At 36.4% G+C, this 20,367-nt stretch overlaps 1 protein-coding gene across 16 annotated transcripts in view; it reads left to right on the forward strand.

Moving 5' to 3' along the window:
- Positions 1–20,367, forward strand: part of ptprsa (protein tyrosine phosphatase receptor type Sa) — a 254,745-nt gene that overhangs the window by 144,662 nt on the left and 89,716 nt on the right. For 10 of the 16 annotated variants that reach the window (XM_028028092.1, XM_028028091.1, XM_028028093.1 and 7 more), the window contains 3 exons: positions 10,057–10,245; positions 12,058–12,066; positions 18,021–18,038. In XM_028028092.1, the coding sequence (XP_027883893.1) occupies positions 10,057–10,245; positions 12,058–12,066; positions 18,021–18,038 (216 nt within the window). The remainder of the gene's footprint in view (positions 1–10,056; positions 10,246–12,057; positions 12,067–18,020; positions 18,039–20,367) is intronic. The other 6 variants (XM_028028096.1, XM_028028098.1, XM_028028101.1 and 3 more) reach the window with 1 other exon arrangement.

Here is a 20,367-nt window from a genome sequence, read left to right on the forward strand (position 1 = left end):
TTCTAAAAGTTCCTACCCACTTTGTTTTTAAACTAAGTGTGCGTCTTGGGACAGAAGATTGAAACAATTCCAACAGTCACACGTAAAAACGTGTTTAAAATTGATGAAATGGACCAATATTGTCCTTCCAGAATACCCTGGACACTTAACGCCCATCAAAAAATCTATTGATTATGTTTAAGAGTTAGGTCCATCCAAAATTATGCTGGAATCATATTGATGACAAAAAGAGGGTGAGCAGTGTGTGGTCTCTTTGGAACTTAAGAGACAGACAACAAATCCTAATCACTGTTTGTGTGTACAAATAGTGTTTGTATGAGTTTCACCTTGTGTGGATTAGAGAAAATCCACAGTAAATTCCAACTTTTGTATCCAAAGTGACAGTCACGTGTATTATAATTATATGTAAACTTACTAACTATATAGATTTTTAGTAGTTATATGCCAACTGTATATATATCTAGATATGCAGTTAGTATAAATTTACATATAATTAAGTAGTATTCTACTTCCTAGTTTGTAACCCCTTGGTGGTATTTTAACTAGTAATGTTCTGCTTACATTGATCCACAAGTATATGATGGTAGAGATGCATTAAGACTCATGAACTATTTCTATTATTTTTGAAGATTATTTTGTTTTGCCTTTTTTGTATCGATTTATTTTTGTATTGGTTTTTGTCCTCTCTTTATGTCTTTGCTTAACTAATTCATGCTGCCTTGATGTTGAATGAGGTTGCATACAAATCCTTGTGTTTGCTCTGAAGAGGCACTTTTGTCGAGGGCTCTGACTAAATAAAAAAAATTAAAAGCAAAAGGAAACAAGAGCAGGTGTGTGTGTGCATGTGTGAGAGAGAAAGTAGTTTTTTGTCCTGACATGTGTGCAGAGGTAGACCAAATATCAGACTGTTTGGTTTATGTGGTGTTTGTGCCTGATGTCTATGTGTGTTCAGCTAAGAGATAGAGACAAGGGGGGAAAAAAAGTGAGAGAGTGGGCCAGCAGACAGGCATTGGCCATCCGGTAATGAGACAGTGAAGAATAAGCTTGGCAGTATCAGCAACATATCTGTCTTCTCTTCCTGTCTGCCTGCATTTGAGATGGCCTTTGCCCTCTTCCACTTGTCTCCAACAGCTCCAGAAAGAGCAAAAATGACATACTGCTAAAGGTTGTAAAAAATCTAAACAGTAATAAGAAAAGTTAAAAGGTTACAAGAGTAATATGACTGAAGAAAGAATAAATAAAATAGTAGCATATGTACAGCTCACCCTACAGTAGTCGTGCTTATAAGTTCAAGTGATTGAGTGAATTTGTTGGCCATGATGCAGATGTAAGTTTCTACATTGATTTGCATGTCTGAATAGGTCTTAAACTACCAACAAAGACATTAATCAGACTGGTCACAAAAGCACTTGTCCATGGATGCTTGATGTTGATTGAGTAGGAAATGTAATAGCTTTGGCACTGATGTTCCTCCAAAAGGACCTACACTTGCTTTGTTTGCCGCTTGCATCATCTCCAACTTGTCCCTGGCAACAAATCCATTCATGTTCTTAAACAAATCTTGTTGTCACCAACTGTAAATTATAAATCAATGTAGTGCTGTTTAGTTCAATACCAGTTGGCAAAGGGTTAAGTGCTCACACACATATGTGCTTTTAACAGGAACATTTTAATTTACTTTGTTTCCTTTGTTTGGCAAACTGTATTAAGGAGTTAGCTAGTTTTGATTATTGGTCCTCCTGTAATTCTGTTTTTAAGCTGCTTATAAGGTGCTACTCACTGCTGAGCAGGAACTCCAGTGCTGTTATTGGTGAGCAGAGAAGGGCAGGTGAGGCACGAACGGCAAATCAATAGGTGGATGTTGACCACATGAATGGCTCCCATACCCCTGATCTCTTATTGGAAGCTTAAAAAGTTTTGTGTTGTTTTCTCAGAGATGTCTCCTTTGCTGTCCTTGAGTGACTTTGCCTTTCTTTTTTTTTTCTCTCTCGGAAGCCATCTGTACCACTTACCTTTAACCTTTTCCTTCTCATGCATCACTTTTACTTCTATAGCTGTATTTTTCAGTTCCTGATTGAATGCAGTCGGCCCTTTACCTTTCTTATATTAAAATAAAGTTCAATCTTGAAGAAATTCACTAGGATGAGAGTTTATAGCCATTGAAACCTTTGATCCTCTGAATTTATCGTGCTGTAATCAGGTGTGGTCGGAGGTTGAAGAACTGAGACATAAGCTAAGTGGTTGCATGAAAGATAAGGGAGGAAAATATGGAAAGAATTAGGGTGATGGTGATTGAGTTGGAAGTAGAGGAAGTTACCCTGAGGTCTTTAAAAGGGAAGGCTCTCTCCTGATCTTTTGGTATCTTAATGTGGTTTTATATGATTCCTGCATAAACAGAGCAGCTATGTTTATCCTAGATATGCACTCACAGTCTGTCTCAGCTGTTTTCCAAAACAAGCAGTCATCTAAACACAAACTCAAGTGCCTGAACAAGTTAGATTTTTTTTTTTTCTAGATGAGGAAACCAGAGTTATCCAATCAATCTGGACAGACAGTGTCGAGAACAAGTAAACTTTCCCACAGCTTCAAATTAAACACTTTCCTTATTTCACATTTTATCAACACAGCATCAGTGAAACTTCCCAGCATTTCAAGGGAATATGAGAGAAATATCCTTTAAAATCACATGTCAGTATTACCAGTTACTATGTCACAATAGAAAGGAATTCAACAGAAAGAACCAGGTATATGGATTGAACTCCTCTCTTCATTTTTACTTAATTAAAATTCAGCTTGTAAGTTGGATAGAAATAAATTATTGTTGCCTTACTGAATATGTTAAAGAGTTTGCTACAATTATGTAATCACTGCGGTGAAAAGTGTACATATAAAAAAAACAAAATCATACTTACCCAGTTACATGATACATGCAGCTGCACAGGGGCAGTTGCTGAAAAATGTTGAAAACAAAACACTGATTTAATCACTTGTAACTGTACATATTTATTTTTGGGAAAAAAAAGACTAAAATGGAGAATTACTCTTTGGACCACATCAAAGGAGAATTAGGAGGAAGATCCTGTTGAAACTGAAGGAGTGGCCCAGCTCATGCATAAAGAACAGCGAGGGGAAGTGGCCTGAACTGCTAGCCTCATGCATATACATCACCCAACAACCCAGGTGACTGAATTTATACAACATGGGGGTCATGCTGTGAGCACCTCCGGGCTGACACTTAATAGACTTAAAAATCCTAGGTGCCTTAGAACTGCTGTGTGCACACTTATTGTGGTAAAGTTGGAACGAAGACCAAAGTAACAAGAATATTATTCTTTCCTCTTTAATAGGAAAGAATAATAGTAAACTACACCTCAGTTAAGAGAAAGTGGTTCAAGAAAAAAACATAGCAAGCCAATAAACATATAAAATGTATAAAGGAATCTAAGAAACATAAAATTTAAACCGAAGAGCTATTTCACATACATGTGTTAATACAACCCCGATTTCAATTAAGTTGGAACATTACATAAATCATACATAAAAACAGAATATGATAAATTTGTAACTCATTTTCAACCTATATTCCATTGAAGTTTACCACCAAGACAAAAGGTGTTATTTTGAAATGGATAAATATTATTTAAACATAATTATTAAACTCCCTGCTGAAGGTTTTTGGTTTGAGTATGCCATCAACACTGCATCAACTGAAATACACAAATGTGAAAACTCAAAAGGTGACCAAATTGTAAACCCTACTACCCCCCATTCTGGCTGCTTTCCTTCTTTTTTTCTACAAGTATTTGACTGTAATGGTATCATCACAGAACAGGCACTTCTAAACCTGTGAATTAGACTGTGCCTAAACTTAATTTATGCTCCATGGCATTGCACACTACATTAAAAGTTAAGTTTGTCATTTGAGAGTGGTTAATCCATAGCTCTTTTGTAAAATTACTCAATACAATTTTACAAAAACAGCACATAAATAGCAGCTCCAAAATATGAGTAAAGCGCTTGTTGCTCTAATGCCTTCATAAGATCCTGCCATGTTTTTTTAATGATTTAACACATGTGATTTGTCATTGCATTTGTTATTTAGCAGAAACTCTGCAATTGTAAAATTGTGTGTATTTTTGCAACAATAGCAGAATATTGCACACATTTTTAATTGAAATGTGCACAGTTAGTGATACATGTACTGAAAAATGCATCAATTGAAATATTTTTGTTACGTTGTTAGAGCAAATGCCTTAAGAATCTTTTTTGAATAATGATGCACATATAAATTTATATTCTGTGTAAGTCTAAACTGTAGTAACAGTTAAGTGAAAATTTGAAGTTTAAAAAATATTTTTTTGCAGCTGCACTGCCTTCCACATTATGTCATAAACTGGTGTCAAGTTTCAAGGTGCCCACTAATCCTCATTACACAATCCCACCCCTGCATACACACACCCACACGCGCACACACACACACACCCTCCCCCTCCATTAGAAAAGCACATTCAGAGCCACCCACCTTTTAAACTAGACGTGACTGGCTGACATCTCTGTACGGGGAGGCATTTCCCTTATTGACATCCATTTTTTCCCTTCTGTCCCTAGGGGTTTGTAGACCTTACCCCAAACTCCTTAGTTTTTAGTTGTGTCTGAAGGGTTAGAATCTGTGTACAAAAAACACCTCTTTCTGAGTTAAATTGATATTTCTTAATTTCTTAATTGTTAAACTTTAATCTATTCTCATTTCTATGATGTGTCGGTCATTCAGCCTCCCTGCAAAAGGAAAATTGTTTGGGTTATGTATTTTTATTATTATTCTTCACAAGAACCTGACCTCATTTTGTGTCATTTAGAATTAAAGGTATAATGAAAACATTAAAGTTGCATTTAAAGGTTGCTGGATTTGCAGAGTTTGAGGTTCAAGATGCAACTTCTTTTCACACAAAGACGTTTTGAAGCAATTCCAACAAAATGTAACACCATTTCATCAATAATTAGCTTAGCTTCCTATTTTATAATTTTGCCTGTTGTATTTACCATCATTTTCTGTCACTGCTTCACATTTTTAAGTCAACTGTTGTCAAATCAATTCATCCATTATCTTACACAGTTATCCTTGCAGGGTCATAAGGGATGCTGGTGCTCATACACTCCATTTGTATTTGGGAAAGTGAATTTATAAGTTTTTTACTCTGCCATTATCTAAAACTAAAATATAGACGTCCCTCATAGGCTTTTGGTCACATTAGTCTGACAACATTTCAGGCTCAGATAATGGATGTTTTATTCATTACCTATTAAGCCACATACCATTTTATTATATGTTCACAGGACCGTCTATCAATATCCAAAATGATGACCCTCTTAATTTCCCTCATTTGGTCATTCAATGCGTTTTTCTGGCTTGTATTTTTGGAAGATTTTGATGTAAATGTTGCCCTTGGTAGCTAGATGTGCTTGGTGCTGAGAATACTAATAGGACATCAGATGTCTTTCTGGGAATGGAGTAGAGGGTAGAGGTTGAGTGCTGGTTGTATAATAACCCGTATTCAGCTGAGATGGCTATCTTGGAGAGGGCTATCGGTGCCGGGGCCAGAGACACTGTGATTAGATTTCTCCTGTGTTGCTATTCTTCTCTGTCCCTGGGTTTTTCTTTGCCACAGTCTCCACCATGTTTCCTTAAGCATTTTAACAGGTTTCTTACTGGTAATATTATTCAAGGAACTTGACAAAACAGGAGAGAGAATGGGAGAGAAAATAGATGTATTTTAGTATTGTTATTACAAATTAGCTTTCACATTTTATGCTTAAAAACTATTAGTTCTTAAAAGCTTTACTCCAAGGCACAATGGTATGCAAAACAGAAACCAACAAACATAGATAATCACATCAAATGCTGCCTACAATGTATTAAAGACAAACTATTTTTACTTTATGTCAACAACCTGAACTATTATCAAACAATAAGAGTCAATGTGGTGGATTATGCCTACTTTCTTGTATAAACCTCCTGATATATTAGTTTTTCTTACAGAAAAATGTTGTAGTAAATAGTTTTTTTTTCTTCAAACTTTTATCTCTACAATGTACCCCTTTGTGTGTAACATAAATTTTTCCATTGTTTTATTCATCTACTTCCATAATGTTTATCAAATCCTTTCTTTGTAATGTATACCATAAATTAGGTTTGTCAACCTCCATGTCCTTCCCGTGCTCTCACTCTGCCTGTGTCCCTATAGTCCCTCTGTGGCATTAGTGCACAGACCTGCTTAAAGCCTGTGTCTGTATGCTGGAGCACTGGGTAATCAGTTAACCTGATTAGGCTGCTGATGAAATTAAATCATTGCTGTAAGTGAAAATAATAATATGAGTAATAGGTGCGGGGTACGGTGGAGCACATCATAGCACTTTGCTGCAGTCCCAGTCTGCTGGGATTCACCTCTCCCTCTTCATCATTAGTTATGACTCTCTCCACTCTGGGAGATCAGTGATGGCTCGGAACCCTGTAATTCTAAAGCCACTGATGTTGGCTTCACTTAAAAATTAATGAGATGTGCAGTATGGTAATGTCAACATCCCATATGCAGCATAAAATCCTGACCAATGCACGGCAAGAACCTTCTGGTATTAGGGATTAATTTGTTTGGGTAGCTATAGGGTAGAGCACTAACACCTAAGGGATTAAGTGTCATGTGTGATACTGTAACAAATTGGTCTAAGCAACTTTGAGATTTGCAGGATTTGTGCAGGTCAGTCAGTGGAGAAAGGCCCTAGAAATGCATGTGCCAGAGTAAAGTGCTAATTAAAGCTGTTTTAATTAGTTCCCTTCAAGGCATGACTGAGACGCCTTCATTCCACATCTGAGCTTGCAATGGATGTAGTCACAGAGCTGAACCTGTGCCTGTATTACAAAATGGACTTCTTTAATCAGAGACACTTCTGTCACTCAGTGCATCATGCAACACCAGTTATAATTAGGAGTTTGGTATGATGTAACAAGCAAAAAACAAGACCCTTTATTTTTCCAGTCTCTTAATGCGATGTGAAATAGTATTATATAAGATAACCACGTGTGCATTTTTTCCATGATAATAATAAATAAATCTTTGCAATTATACAGTGAACAGAATAAAGATGGCTGGTTCTTCCAGGTCTGTGTCTTGTTCATGAGAGATGGTAGGATGGAGCATGAGATGGATAGACAGATGGCATCCTCTTCTGCATTAATGAAGGAACTGCCCTCATCTGTTGTGGTGAAGAAAAAGCTGAGGCAAAAAGTGCAGCTTGCGATTCACCCGTCTGTCTATGATTTAATAACATGGTCATAGAATATAGATCAGATCCTGGGTGTAGCTGGCAAAAATGAGCCTTTTCTGTAAAGTTAAAGAAGAGTTGAGGAGCTCCATCAGCCACTGCTCCTGTGCATTGAAAGGTCTCAGCTAAGGTGGGTTGGGCATCTAATTAAGCGAGCTTACTGGGTGCCTCAATTCGGAAGGTTTCTGGATATGTCTTACTCAGAAGAGACCAGGAGGCAGACCCAGAATTTGTTGTTGGAACTGTTGTTGTTGTTGGATAAGATCTCCCTGAATGATCAGGTGAGTTTTACTGGAAAAGGCATGTTTGTGTTTCCCTCGTGGACCTTTTAATCTGACCTTGGAGAGGCTGAATATAATAGATACATGGATTTGCAGGTGGGAGCAAAACAGATGTCACACAACTGAATTCTTCAAGAGATGGGTTTGTCAACAATATGTTAAGAGACATGAGATTAGCCAGGAGAAGAGTTAGGAGGACCAACCTTTTTAACTTGGTCAAGATATTTCTAACCACAACATTATCAAAGGCTTGGCACTGGTCAGTTGATTGTAGAGATCCACTCTCAGTAAATCTGTGCACAACTTTGCCATTGATCAATAGTTTGCATGAGTTGATCCATTATCACAAAGTCCAGAAAGAAAAGCACTTGCTCTTTTGTGATGGGAACTGGCCCTCTGAGAACACTAGGATACGATTCTGTCCATATCAGTTGCCTTCATATCCAGGCTGGCTAACCCTAAAGTTCCACTCCCTCGATGAGCGATCTATTTATTTTTGCATGACCGCCTTTATCGACACAGCCTGTAAGCTTCAGGGCGAAAGATTGTATCAGACTCTATTTCCAGGAAAGGGAGCAAACAACATACATGCCATTTGTTCAGGAAAGCTGCTGGTGCTGTATCAGGTCAGAGCAGCTGTAATGGTGGTATAATCTATCCCTGAATCCATAATCCAAGCATTCTTGTTTGCTTGTTCACCCACCTTTCTGCCCTATTTTGCTCCTTTGCGCACATTCCCTCTGTCTCCTGCCTAATCAAATTAGTTTCAAATCCACTTAGTGGGTGTGTATTCTCACACTTCCGTAATGTGGCCTGTACTGGCCTTGGTTTAATGTTTTCCTACCATGAATTTAGAGTGATTTGTTGTGCAGATAGGGCCAGTGGTATCAAATGCATCAGATGCAACTCTCGTGGTGTGAGGCAGAGCTTCCCTGTGTAGATATGCTTTTCTAGCAGATGGGACTAGCAAGAGGCGTACATAAGTGCAGCACCTTTGATTGTATCTTATACATAGATCATTGATGACACTCAAAGAAGGGAGTTTGTAAGAACCAGCTGTATAACTTTGTAAAGCAAAATGCCGGCTAAAGCTTTTCTGGGCTTCAGATAAACTGGTATAAAGGATTAATACAGGGATGGCTATAAATAAGTGATGAAGAGGAAACAGCTCGAAACATAACAGTGAAAATGCCTGTAGTGTTTGAACCTATCGCTGAAATATTAATTGTGGTCTCATATCAGCCTCAGAGACTACCTGCCTCAATTTAGTTTTGAGACAAGGAGGGGTTTTTTTCCCCTCACATTTGGAAGTTGTCTTTTTGTATTCCATTCCCAGAACTGCCTTTCCCTTGATGAACACCAGATGTCCTGATTTAGGGGTCTCCAACTAAAACTGTGATTCAAGTTTCTGTCCTAATTTTCCTTAATTTAGTTCTTATCATGTTGCAAAGAGGCCGCTGTGATGGCTGTAATGTGGACATGAGGTCATTGGCTTGCCAAATGCTACTCTGCTGTGCCACTGGCCAGTATCTCAGTCGGTCATCTCTCCCATTTGGGATGTGGCCTTGAGCTTCAGATGCATATTACAGCTCTGGGTACTTCCCTTGTCATCTGAGAATGAATCACTTTTCTGGCTCCAGCCAAAGAAAAGGTCAGGCAATTTGACCCATGGGACTAATTGCCCAAAGACAGTAGGGAGGAGAACAATGACCACAGAGTGCACTAAGCTGTCATCTCTTAAGCTGAAGTGATGGTTCAATCATGCATGATTATTAGCTTTAGGAAAATTGCTTGGTTTTTGTTTCTATTTGAACAAGGGCCAACTGGTGTGGTGGTTTCTGAAGTGGTTTAAGAGTAATGATAATGGAATATACTGTATGTCTAACGAAGTACCTCGTGTGCATTATTTATTAAACAAAACATGTCTTAACCAATCACATGTCTCAAAAGAAAAAAAAACGATGGAGTACATTATAGTGAGTACATTAAGTTATTGTTCATATTTACGTTTTGTTAAATCAGTTGTTGTTAGGATAGGGTTAGGGGCAGCATTCAGATACATATGGTGAAATCTTCAACAGACACTATATATTTAAAATATTAACTAAGATCTGAACATACTTATGGTTATTTGTCTCCATAATTTATCAAAATTATTTACTACATATAAATAACCTGCGATGCAGTGGTTAAGTTTTTGCATCCCAACTAGGATAGAAACATAAGTTGGTTTGGGGTACAAAGTGGAAACGGGTAAGAATGCAATAATCTATTGATACAACATTGTAGATATGAATTGGTGATAGGTTAAATTAAGCTGGAGCTGTGAAAAAAATGACAATAACTCATAAGATAAAAGAAAACAAGTTTGAGTGAGATTTTCCTCATAAATCCATTTTTAGGAGAAGTTTTGACTTCCTAAGCCAGTACTTAGCCTCTTTTCCTGTTTCCCCCACAGAGGACCTTCTGCCACCAGGCTTCCCTAACATTGACATGGGTCCTCAGCTTAAAGTGGTGGAGAGAACTCGAACGGCTACCATGCTTTGTTCTGCCAGTGGCAAACCTGACCCAGAAATCACCTGGTACAAAGACTTCCTGCCCATAGATCCAAATACAAGTGATGGACGGATCAAGCAACTGCGCTCTGGTAAGGAAAGCTTATGTTATGATTTTTTTGTTGTGTTCTTTCTTTTGCAGGAGATTCTGGCACTTCCAATATCAGTAGATACAATAAGATTTTGTTTTTACAAATCATGTGCAGGAATTCCTTGATTTGATTTTTCAAATTGACTCCTAATAAATTCAGTTAGAATAAAGGTAAATTACATTTCAACATTTCAACATAGGGTTAGGGTCTCATTGGACAGTGACAACATTGTCCACAATCTGCACAGTGAAATCTGATGTGGAAATGTATTTTTGTTCAGATTGATTAAAGCCCACAGATTGCCCCAGTAACGCAATGTCTAATTATATTGCTAATTAAGAGCAGGCCCTGCAGTGGCTTTGGGCAACAGGGGTAGATATTTTAGGTCGATGATTTGTCACCATTTGAAAAATCCAATGACTCTCATTTGATTTGTTGCTGCAATTGTAAATCAGGAACGAGGCTTCTAAATAAAGATTCTGTCACCATTGAGTTTCTGCCCTAATTGAGGCCCCTAGAAGGCTGTACAGTCAGAATTACTAATATACATGTACATTTTTGTATGCTTTTGTAACAAAAGTAGTTTCTCTACTTTTCCTCTAGAGAAAAGTTGTTAAATATACAGGTATATCTTTGAATAAAGGTCTGATTCATATATTGCCTGTGATGTTACAGATTTCTGGAGTCCATTGTAAAAAATACAGTACTGTGTAAAAGTATTTATACCTGTTAAACTTTAATATTTTACCACATAGCAAGCACAAACGTAATTAGATTTAATTGGAAGTATATGTGATGGCACAACAGAAAATAATCAGCAATGTGAAATATATTTTTTTACACAAACGTTTGGCCTATTTTACATCTAAAAAACACAGCGTAAGCAGGATACTGACCTGATTATCATAGGTAAAAATGGTTCTTTGTTACGTGAAAGAAAACAGTCATTATGTTCTTGAGAATAATTACAATCAGGACATAACACCTTTTCAGAAAAAACAAAATAGTTCCCAAAATTGTATTGATGAACTACAACCCTTCACATTTGTAGCGTATTATATGTAGTGTACCTTGATGTACACAGTTGGAATGTGTCCTAGAATGCCATACAATTTAATCCTAATGAGATCAATATTTTATAGACTGTAATGTTTGTTTTTCAGTTACATTTGTTTTCCCCATCAGCAATTTACTATCCTGTTCTTTGATCATTTAAATGGCGAGCTCCAGCTTCTGAAAAACTGTCTAACCTGTCAAACTGTAAAAATCTTTAACCTGTCCCATGTCCCTTTGTTAGTTTTAAGCTGCTATGGATAAAAGAGATCCAGCTTCCAGTGTTGTCTAACCTCTGTATCATCTGTCTGTCTGTCTCATGATGCCTTGAACTTTCTTTGTGTTTGCTGTTTAACAGTTGTTCTGCTGTCTCTCTGTTAAAATGTTTGTCTTTGTTGGTGTCTGAAACCGAGATGTGCGTCGTAGCACATCACAAGGCCTTCAAACACCTTGTATTTGTTTTTGATTCATAGCACAATTTAACATCAACATTAACATGATCAAATAAGAAACAAATCTAATGAGTAAACTACGGGTATTAACATTATTATTACAAAGTAAGTAAACATTGAAAATAATAATAATCATTATTATTAATTAAGTTGATACTTAAAATATACAATTGTTAGAAAAGCGCAACAAATAACTAGATTTTAACTAATTTGGATATTTGGCAATCTTAACCTAACTTTATCCATAAAAAATGCTATGTTGTTATTTTTTCTTTCTAATTACCTTTTCTTGCTTTGTCATTTTCAGAAAGATTTGGTAAGTGACTTGCAAAGCCTATAAAACCAACTCACTCTCCTTGAAGCAGACGGCATACTTAAACCACTTCCCAAAATGCATGCATCTCTCGCTCCCCAACTCTTACCTTCTCCCTTTCTTTAATGTGTTCCCCATGGTCTTCCTCTGTTCATTCTTAGCATTTTCTTTTGGTTCCCCCCAACTTTTGCTACACTCTAAAAAGTGTTTTTGGCTATAGTTCATTTAAAAGACTTTTTTACATAATTCATTTGGTTTATTGATGACAACTTGCTTTTTGTGTTCAATGAACTCAATTTAGAAATATAGCTAACTTAAATTTTGTTAATTAACTTAAAAGATCTTTTTACTTTGACTTTACTTGAAACAGTTGAGTTCAATGCCAGTTTGGTGACCTTTGTCTGACCAACTCAGTTTACTAAGTTTTACAACTCAATATATTACAATCATCCAACTCAATTCATTAAGTTCATCCAACTCAATATTCTATGATCATCCAACTCAATTCATTAAGTTTATCCATCTCAATTTACTAAGTTTTTACAACTTAATTCATTAATTCATTGTGTTTAACATGACAAATTTAAGTGATTCTTACTCAAATCATTTGTTTATTTCTAATAAATAATGCACATCTCTGACTTAATTCTACAGAAAGTCAACTCAAACATTTAAGTTGGAACAACTTTTAACTTTAGTTCCAAACTAAAAAACAAAATATCCAAAATTACATTATCACTCACACTGTGCTTAAAATACAGCTAGAATTTAAATTATTTTAAAATATGTTTTAACATGTTGTTTTAGTTTTTCAAAGACCCTGAACACTGAAAAATGCTTGTAGTAGAACCAACTTAATTGATTTGCTTCAATTGGTAACATGTAATTCAATTAAGTTGTTTCCGTTCAGACCTGCTTCATTACTGATTGTCCTACAAGCTCTCTGCATTGTGCACAATATATGAATAAACCTGATTGAGTGATTTCACCTGAACAGTGCTTGGAAATAGTTTTTTTTTTTTCACGACAACCTCAATTAAATTGCCTCAATTGGTAACAAGTAGATCCAATGTAATTTATTATGTTGGAATTTAAGTCAGTCTTACTCAAATAATTTAGTTTACTTCAAATAAAGAAGTAAACTAATAAGAGATCTCTATTTTAAAAGGGTTTTTTTTTTAATCAGGCTGCCTTTATTTGAAAGTAGTTATACAGGAACGTGAGTAATGACAGAGGGGGAAGACATGCAGCAACAGTCATCTGGCCGGAATCGAACCTGCGACGGCCGCATCAAGGACTAAGGTCTCCTTATGCGAGTTGTGCTTTACCCTAGCGCCAGCACAGCACCCTGGTTGATACAGAATCTGTCCCTGTGTCATGACATCAGACTTAAGATACAGACACAGCATTGAACTTAATTGTTTCATACACTTTTTAGAGTGTCTTCTAAAGTACACTTTGAGTGCACTTTCAAAAGTGTATTTTGAACACTTTTGAGAGTACCCAATATCACCACCTTAGAATCATAAAGCTGTTTTAAACAACAAGCAGCTTATTAATGATGTATGTGTACCAGTGGAAGGAAGTCAGGAGTTAAACATAACTTTTTAGAACAACATTTATTAGCACCACTAGAAGATGTTGTGAGACAGGCAGTGTTAAAGAACTGACTCAGGAAAAAAATCATCACCTGCTACTGAAGCTGTAACAGTACAGTGACCTACTTAAATTCAGTGATGGGAAATTTGAAATTACTGGGGTTAGATTAAAAAACATGTCACTATGTGGATGGCAATTTAAAATGTTATTATTGTTTAATTACGGCGTTTTCGCAGGGATCATCCCTACCCCCACAAAACACCGTTCAAAACAATTTGATTAGCTCATTTCCCCATAAACCTGCCTTTATCTTCCTGACAAAAGTTCTGTCAAACACAAAGACCTGATGCAACGGAAGCAGTACCTTCACTTAAGTACTGGAAACAGTTTGGTGCAAAAGACCCCACTGAAACTGAAAAGAAGTGTTATACTGATAGCGAAGGCAGAGTGGTCTGCCTTCATTAGCACAGTTTGAAGTGGGGATTCCTTGTGGAGAAAATCCTTCACATCTTTTACTTAGGATTGCCAAAATTATTTAGATTTGATATATTATCAGAATATTGAGTGAGAGAATATCCATCTATCCATCCATTCATTGCTCTATCTATTAATCCATCATGTTGCATTTGGAGTAATAATGGCTCCTCACGGAGTGGCTTTTTATACCGTATCAGTTCAGGTTTTGTTTCTCTGTAGGAAAAACACATTCCTACCTGCTTCAGTCAGCATGTTCACAAAACCTTTTGCTTTCTGTCTGGGGCTGATCATGTTTTACACATAATTTGTCTCTCCCTGAACTGTGTGATGGATGGACAGATGTATCTTGTTCATACATGAGCATAACTGTTTCAATAAAAGGTGGGGCCATCAGCCAGGTCCAAAATTTATTTTCCTAGTTTCTTTACCTGTTATGCCTCTATTTAACTTAAATGTTATACATTGGCTCCTCAGAGTGTTTTAGTGCCATGGCATCATCATCTAGGCTTTCCCAAATTGTTTAAAGATTTATTAATCTCAGTGCATGCAAACCTCAGATTGAATTAAGATAAATTAAATCTAAAGTCATGCTCTGGTACTTAGTAACTAGGAATAATTTTAAGAATTATCATGATGATTAAAAACAAAGAGGACTTAAATCTGACGGTTGACTTTGGATGATACAAAGATTCTGAAGGTTATACTTTAACCTTCAGAATCTATTGTTTGTTCCAATAAATCCTACAAAGTTACAGACAGATAGATTTAATTTTTTTTAGGCTATTAGAAAAATGTGGTTCTACTGTGAATCCTCTTAAAACAGAAAAATAATAATAATGCCATTGTAAAAGGAGAAAAGGGTATTTGCAAGATAGCTCTCTAGCTGGTAGAATAGCTGGCAGACTGGTTCCTTATGTTCCAAACCATGCTGTGCTGGTGGGGCAGTGATATTTGCATCAGGGTCCCCTAAGGAGTTTCTTTAGAGGTGTGTTGGGAGCCTGACATTTCTCCCCAGTTCCCATGGCTGCAGACCCCAGGCCTTCACTGGCCTTGTCAACTAGAATGATTCACTACGGGCCACAATGACAGTGAGAGGATGAGTATTCATAAAGATTATCGGTTCCTTTATTTTAAAAAAAATGCTTAAACTTTAACCTTATGTTGCATGGATCCTCACTCTCAAATTTTAAATTTGTGTGCCACACATGTTGGCATCACAGGCTCTCTGGAGAAGAGAGGCTGGGACCTCTGCAGTTGTAGTAACAATAGAGCTTTTTTTCTGGGCTGCTACCACACAACCAGACTCATGAGGGAGGGGGCTTGGAGCAAAGTGAAGGTCAGCCAGATGCCCTCTGGAGGGAGGTCAGACTTTGACACTCAGCCAATCACGCAACTTCGTTTGCCTTACATGCAGATGTGCAACATCTCGGGCCAGACTGCCTTTGGATAGCCTTTAGTGGTACTTTCTTAACACATTCAGAGGGTTGTTGAACAAACCAGATGGATGATCTATAGAAATAAAATAATACTACATTTGATAGTTTGAGGAAGATGTGGAGATGTATTTAGGTCATTGTTCCGCTAATCTGTTCAATACCAGGTTGACCGAAGCTTAGAAGGAAAGCTTATGGCCAAAATGTTTTGTGTCATACCAGTGGATTTGGTATTGTAATTGAAAACCAGATATGCCTAACAGACTAACTTGGTGTGTGTTTTTTTTTTTTTTACCTAGTTTAATCTGGTCTGCTTATGGCGTTTCAGTTTTGAAAATTAAAATATTCTACAAATACTAGCCCCTCACCCACCTCACTAATTTTATTTCACCTTATTTTACCTTTTTGTCACTCTTTTCCTTTTTGTGATTGATGTAAATTGAACTCCCTTGTAGAAACCTGCTCTATCCTATCAGCTCTATTAACCCTAACCTTGCTCTAACCTTAACCTAACTTGACCTCTAACCTCTTAACTCCTAACTAAAATTCATCTCAGCTAAAGCTAAATAAACCAGCTTCCTGCAGCCTCTAATCAATTCTAACTCTTTAACAACATAACATTCCCAGTGTCCCGTGTCCTTTGCCTTGTGACTTACCTAACAATATGTATCATTTAAAAAAATATATTAAAATGCCATTTTAGTTTTGTCTGGTTTTTCAATGACTCTCTGTTTTCATTAATGACCATATATAAATTTTGTGGTGTGTACACAGCAATTATTTTAGTACTGGTTTATAGAGCACTGTGAAACTCATTATATACTCATCAGTTAATATACTGTTATTATTATCTTCATTATATTTATTATTATTATTACTGTTGTATAATAATAAAGTATTATTATACAATAATATTACACAATATTATTGGCATCCTTATATACATGCTTTAAAATGTATTTAGGGTCTGACATTTTTATGCAGTTTTAGTAAAACTTCCAAGCACAGCTGGGACACATTGTTAAAAAAGATAATGATGAAGGTTCATTGCAAACCAGACAGAACTTTAAACTCAATGAGTACTAATTTTTGGTATCACAAAAGAAGATCATTTATGCATAAATACAATAACAACAAATAACAATCAGAGAGATGATTTGGTGTGGGAACTCCTGAAAGGGCAACCCAAGAGGAGACAAAGGTTAATTGTTATGTGTATAATACTAAGCATAATGTCACTCATCTTTGGTAAGATCAGATATTGTAATATGGACTTTTCATTTGTGAACGACGAAAACTATAGCTTACTTACAAGCAAGCAATTGTTGGACATTGATACTCAGTTGAAAATAGCTTGAATGTATGAGAAGGCTGAGATCTTCATGGATAAACTTGATGAACAGTACATAGCTTTGATGCTTAGCATTGGGCCAGCAGGCCGGAAATGTGAAATAGGGCTCCTCTCTGGGATTGATTTGCCCTGCTAGCTTTCTCAAAACATGAGGAAGGGCACAGGTTTTCTGAAAAAATAGATTTGCAGGGAAGTACTAAGACACTCCATATATAAAGAGAGTGAAAGACAAAAAATAGAAATAAGCAAAAGGGGAGTAAAAAGAAAACAGGAAAAAAAAGCAATAATATGAATGGAAAAGTTATTTTGAAACTGTTTTCTTTGTGCAAACAGATTTAAGCTCTGCAGCACAGACATCTTAAAAACCCACCACCCAAGAATTGGAAAAAAAACCTAAATATTTTATTGTCCTTAATGAAGCACTTGGCTTGCAGTCAAGTATGTAACAATATGCCTTCTCAAAGTAAACAATAAATAAAAAACAATGCTCTTAGTGAAAAGAAAAATGGAAGCAGCCAGGGGATCGAATGACTGCAGAGACATGATGAACCTGGAGGTAGAGTCCTTGTCACAGTTAAGAAGGTTTATGTCTTGCACAAGAAAGAATAACTTGTATTTAAAAGGTGAAGTGTTACCTTAAGGCTTAAGGTATAGTATAAAATTCTAGCAAATCTCTGTTTCCAGTACCAAATACTCTTGCTGTTATATCCACACGTCTTATGGTTGGGGAAAAAATATATACTTATTGGTACTAAATTAGCAAATCAAATTTCTCATGTTCTGCTCAGTTTCATGCATGATTTTCAAGTATGATAAAATACTGACCCTTCAGGGTATTAATTCTATCAAATTATTGCACTTCTCATCAAAGAATATTTAGGGCAATCATTTTAAAGAAAGTCTCAATCATAAAAGCATGTTTTTTCTTTTGTGATACCAGCAGAGAAATACATTTTATTTATTTATCGTCTGATAAATAATTTCTAATGATATTATAACTTAGTTCAGTGACCTTTTCATCCCAAATTCTTTCTAACTTATACTAACATTAACCCAGCTGAACTGATGTTATGTCTTCACTTTTGTGTCTCCTCCAGAGGGTACCCCGATTCGAGGTAAGATGTTTAGAGTAAAAAAAAAAACAAATAAAAGAACAGAATAAACATATTTTAACTGAATCATAAACAAACATAACCACCTCTAATCCAACCAAAGTTACTAAATGTGAGAGACAAAAAAGAAAATCAAATTTCTATTGTACTAACATTATTATGCCATTCGTGTTTGTCTACCATGTTTTCTGTGCGCTCAGACCAGTGTGTTTCAGTCCCATGTCTCATCTCATTGTTTATGTATTAGTCTTACATGTGTGTTCTGTGTTTTCCCTTTCTCTTCTTTTCTTCACTAACATGAACCTACTGAGCAATGTGACATTAGAAAATAGTAGTTTTGTACCTCAACAGTTAAACATTTTGATCAAAGACATAACTGTAAATGAGCGGAAATTAAAAGCTTGGAGTCAGTGGCCCTGGATGTTGATAAGACCAGACTATGTTCTGCTGGAAACTGTTTAAGACTTCAGTAACCTCATTTCTTCCCTCTCCTTGTCTGCTTTGATCTTTCCGTTCACCGCCACGTCACGTATGTAAATGCACCTCCCTCATACTTTGAGATATGTCAGGGGAAAAAACTGGCATAAATTACTTTTGATTTAATTCCCTCCACTCTGCTCTACAGCAGCTTGTACCTACAAACCTAAAGAGGGGTGTTTCTGGGTGCACTGGCTGCCTTCTGAGAATTGACAACATCCATAGTTTTCTCACCATTCAAAAAGCAGCTTTGATAAAGGCGGAGGATGAACGGAAGGATTTGAAGGAAAGACCACAGTGACATAGATGTAAAGACGCTCAACTCCTGTGAATTACACAAAATCACTGCACAATAAATTCCTCATCTCCCCTCATTATCTTTTCATTTCCCCCGACAATTTAACTTTCACTTGTAATTATCCATCCGGTGTTATTGCTCAAACATATTCTTCCCTGGTGACTCAATGTGATTTCAGTGTGTTTGTTGAAAAATGCCTTTGTTCCACAGCCTGAACAGGTAAGTGAATTTCTCAGTTTGACAGGATTGGCCATGTATTTGAAAGGATGGAATAATTGTTTTTGGTTTACAGTTTTGCTACAGCCAAAGAAATTATTTATATTTTTTTCAATGCAGCTCTCTTTGAGGTTAAAGTCATGCATTTCTAATCACACATTAACATCATGAGATTTTAGCCACCTTTTAAAGCCTTCACTCATTAAAGATATAACCAAACTCCCTCTTCATCTCTTTGTTTGATTAAGAAAGGCTCATAAATCATATTGCAGTGAACAAAAGCTAACATTATGAACTTTGTATTTGCATAATTAGATAAGCAGCCTAGGGCTTTTTTCCCCCACTGCATTACTCTTTGCCTATGCTGACTTGCCTTTAGGAATGTGTGGCCTATATCAAAATAGACAAGACTACATATCACATGCAAGCACAGACTATTTTGTGATAACAAAGTTACACTGTAATTTGAAAAGGCTTGGTTTCAAACATCACCAGTGTTTTGCTCGTTTGTGGCATGTTTTAACCCATGTTTAATAAAGAAAAAGAGAAAGTGCTGATATAACCAGGGTTTTCTCGAGCAGTGTGTTGCACAGAGTAACTCTGCTCATCTATTACATCTCCAAGGCAACAACAAAGGCAAAGTTGGTTGCTTATAAAAAACTAGACTCTAAAAAAATATGATAATTTTTTGGTAACCAAGAAAACCCAACCCATTGCCATTGTACAGTTAGCACACTACATTTAATTGAGTCACAATTACAAAGTTATAGAAAATAACCCAAACTTTCTTAATCAGTTACTTTGTTTCTATCATAGTGAGGCAATTTTATTCTCACCCATAGCCAGGTAGCTGAAAGAAGGCTTCTACACATTACATTGCTCGCAAGAAAGCCAAATTGGACTTTTATTTTACTTTTTTAAAGAAAGCTTGTATAAAATCAGCTTTTTTGAGCTTTAAATCATAATTTTATTCCCTCATCAAAAACATACCTGGAATGTTCCCTTGATTCTTTCATGCATGTTTGAGAAATCCTCAGATCTCCAATATCAGCCATTCAGGGGTGCTCTAGCTCTTACCAAACGCCTACTTAACCAAAAAGCTCCTTCTTGGTGCTTTTTAGTCTCCAGCTGAGCTTCCGTCTCACAGATCACTTCTTCCTTTGCACCTCCTCCACTCAGCTCCTCCAGACTACGGTCAGCAGCAATTATCAAACACCTGGTGAAACTGTATGTCTGCTGAGCTTATTATACAAACTAATTCTCAGTCCAGCTTTTCTAAGATCAGTTGTAAACGGCCTAATATAGGAGAGTTGTCATGACGTGCTGAAGGTGGAGTGTCAG

The sequence above is a fragment of the Xiphophorus couchianus genome, chromosome 9 (assembly GCF_001444195.1).
Source record: "Xiphophorus couchianus chromosome 9, X_couchianus-1.0, whole genome shotgun sequence".
Taxonomy (NCBI): Eukaryota; Metazoa; Chordata; class Actinopteri; order Cyprinodontiformes; family Poeciliidae; genus Xiphophorus; species Xiphophorus couchianus.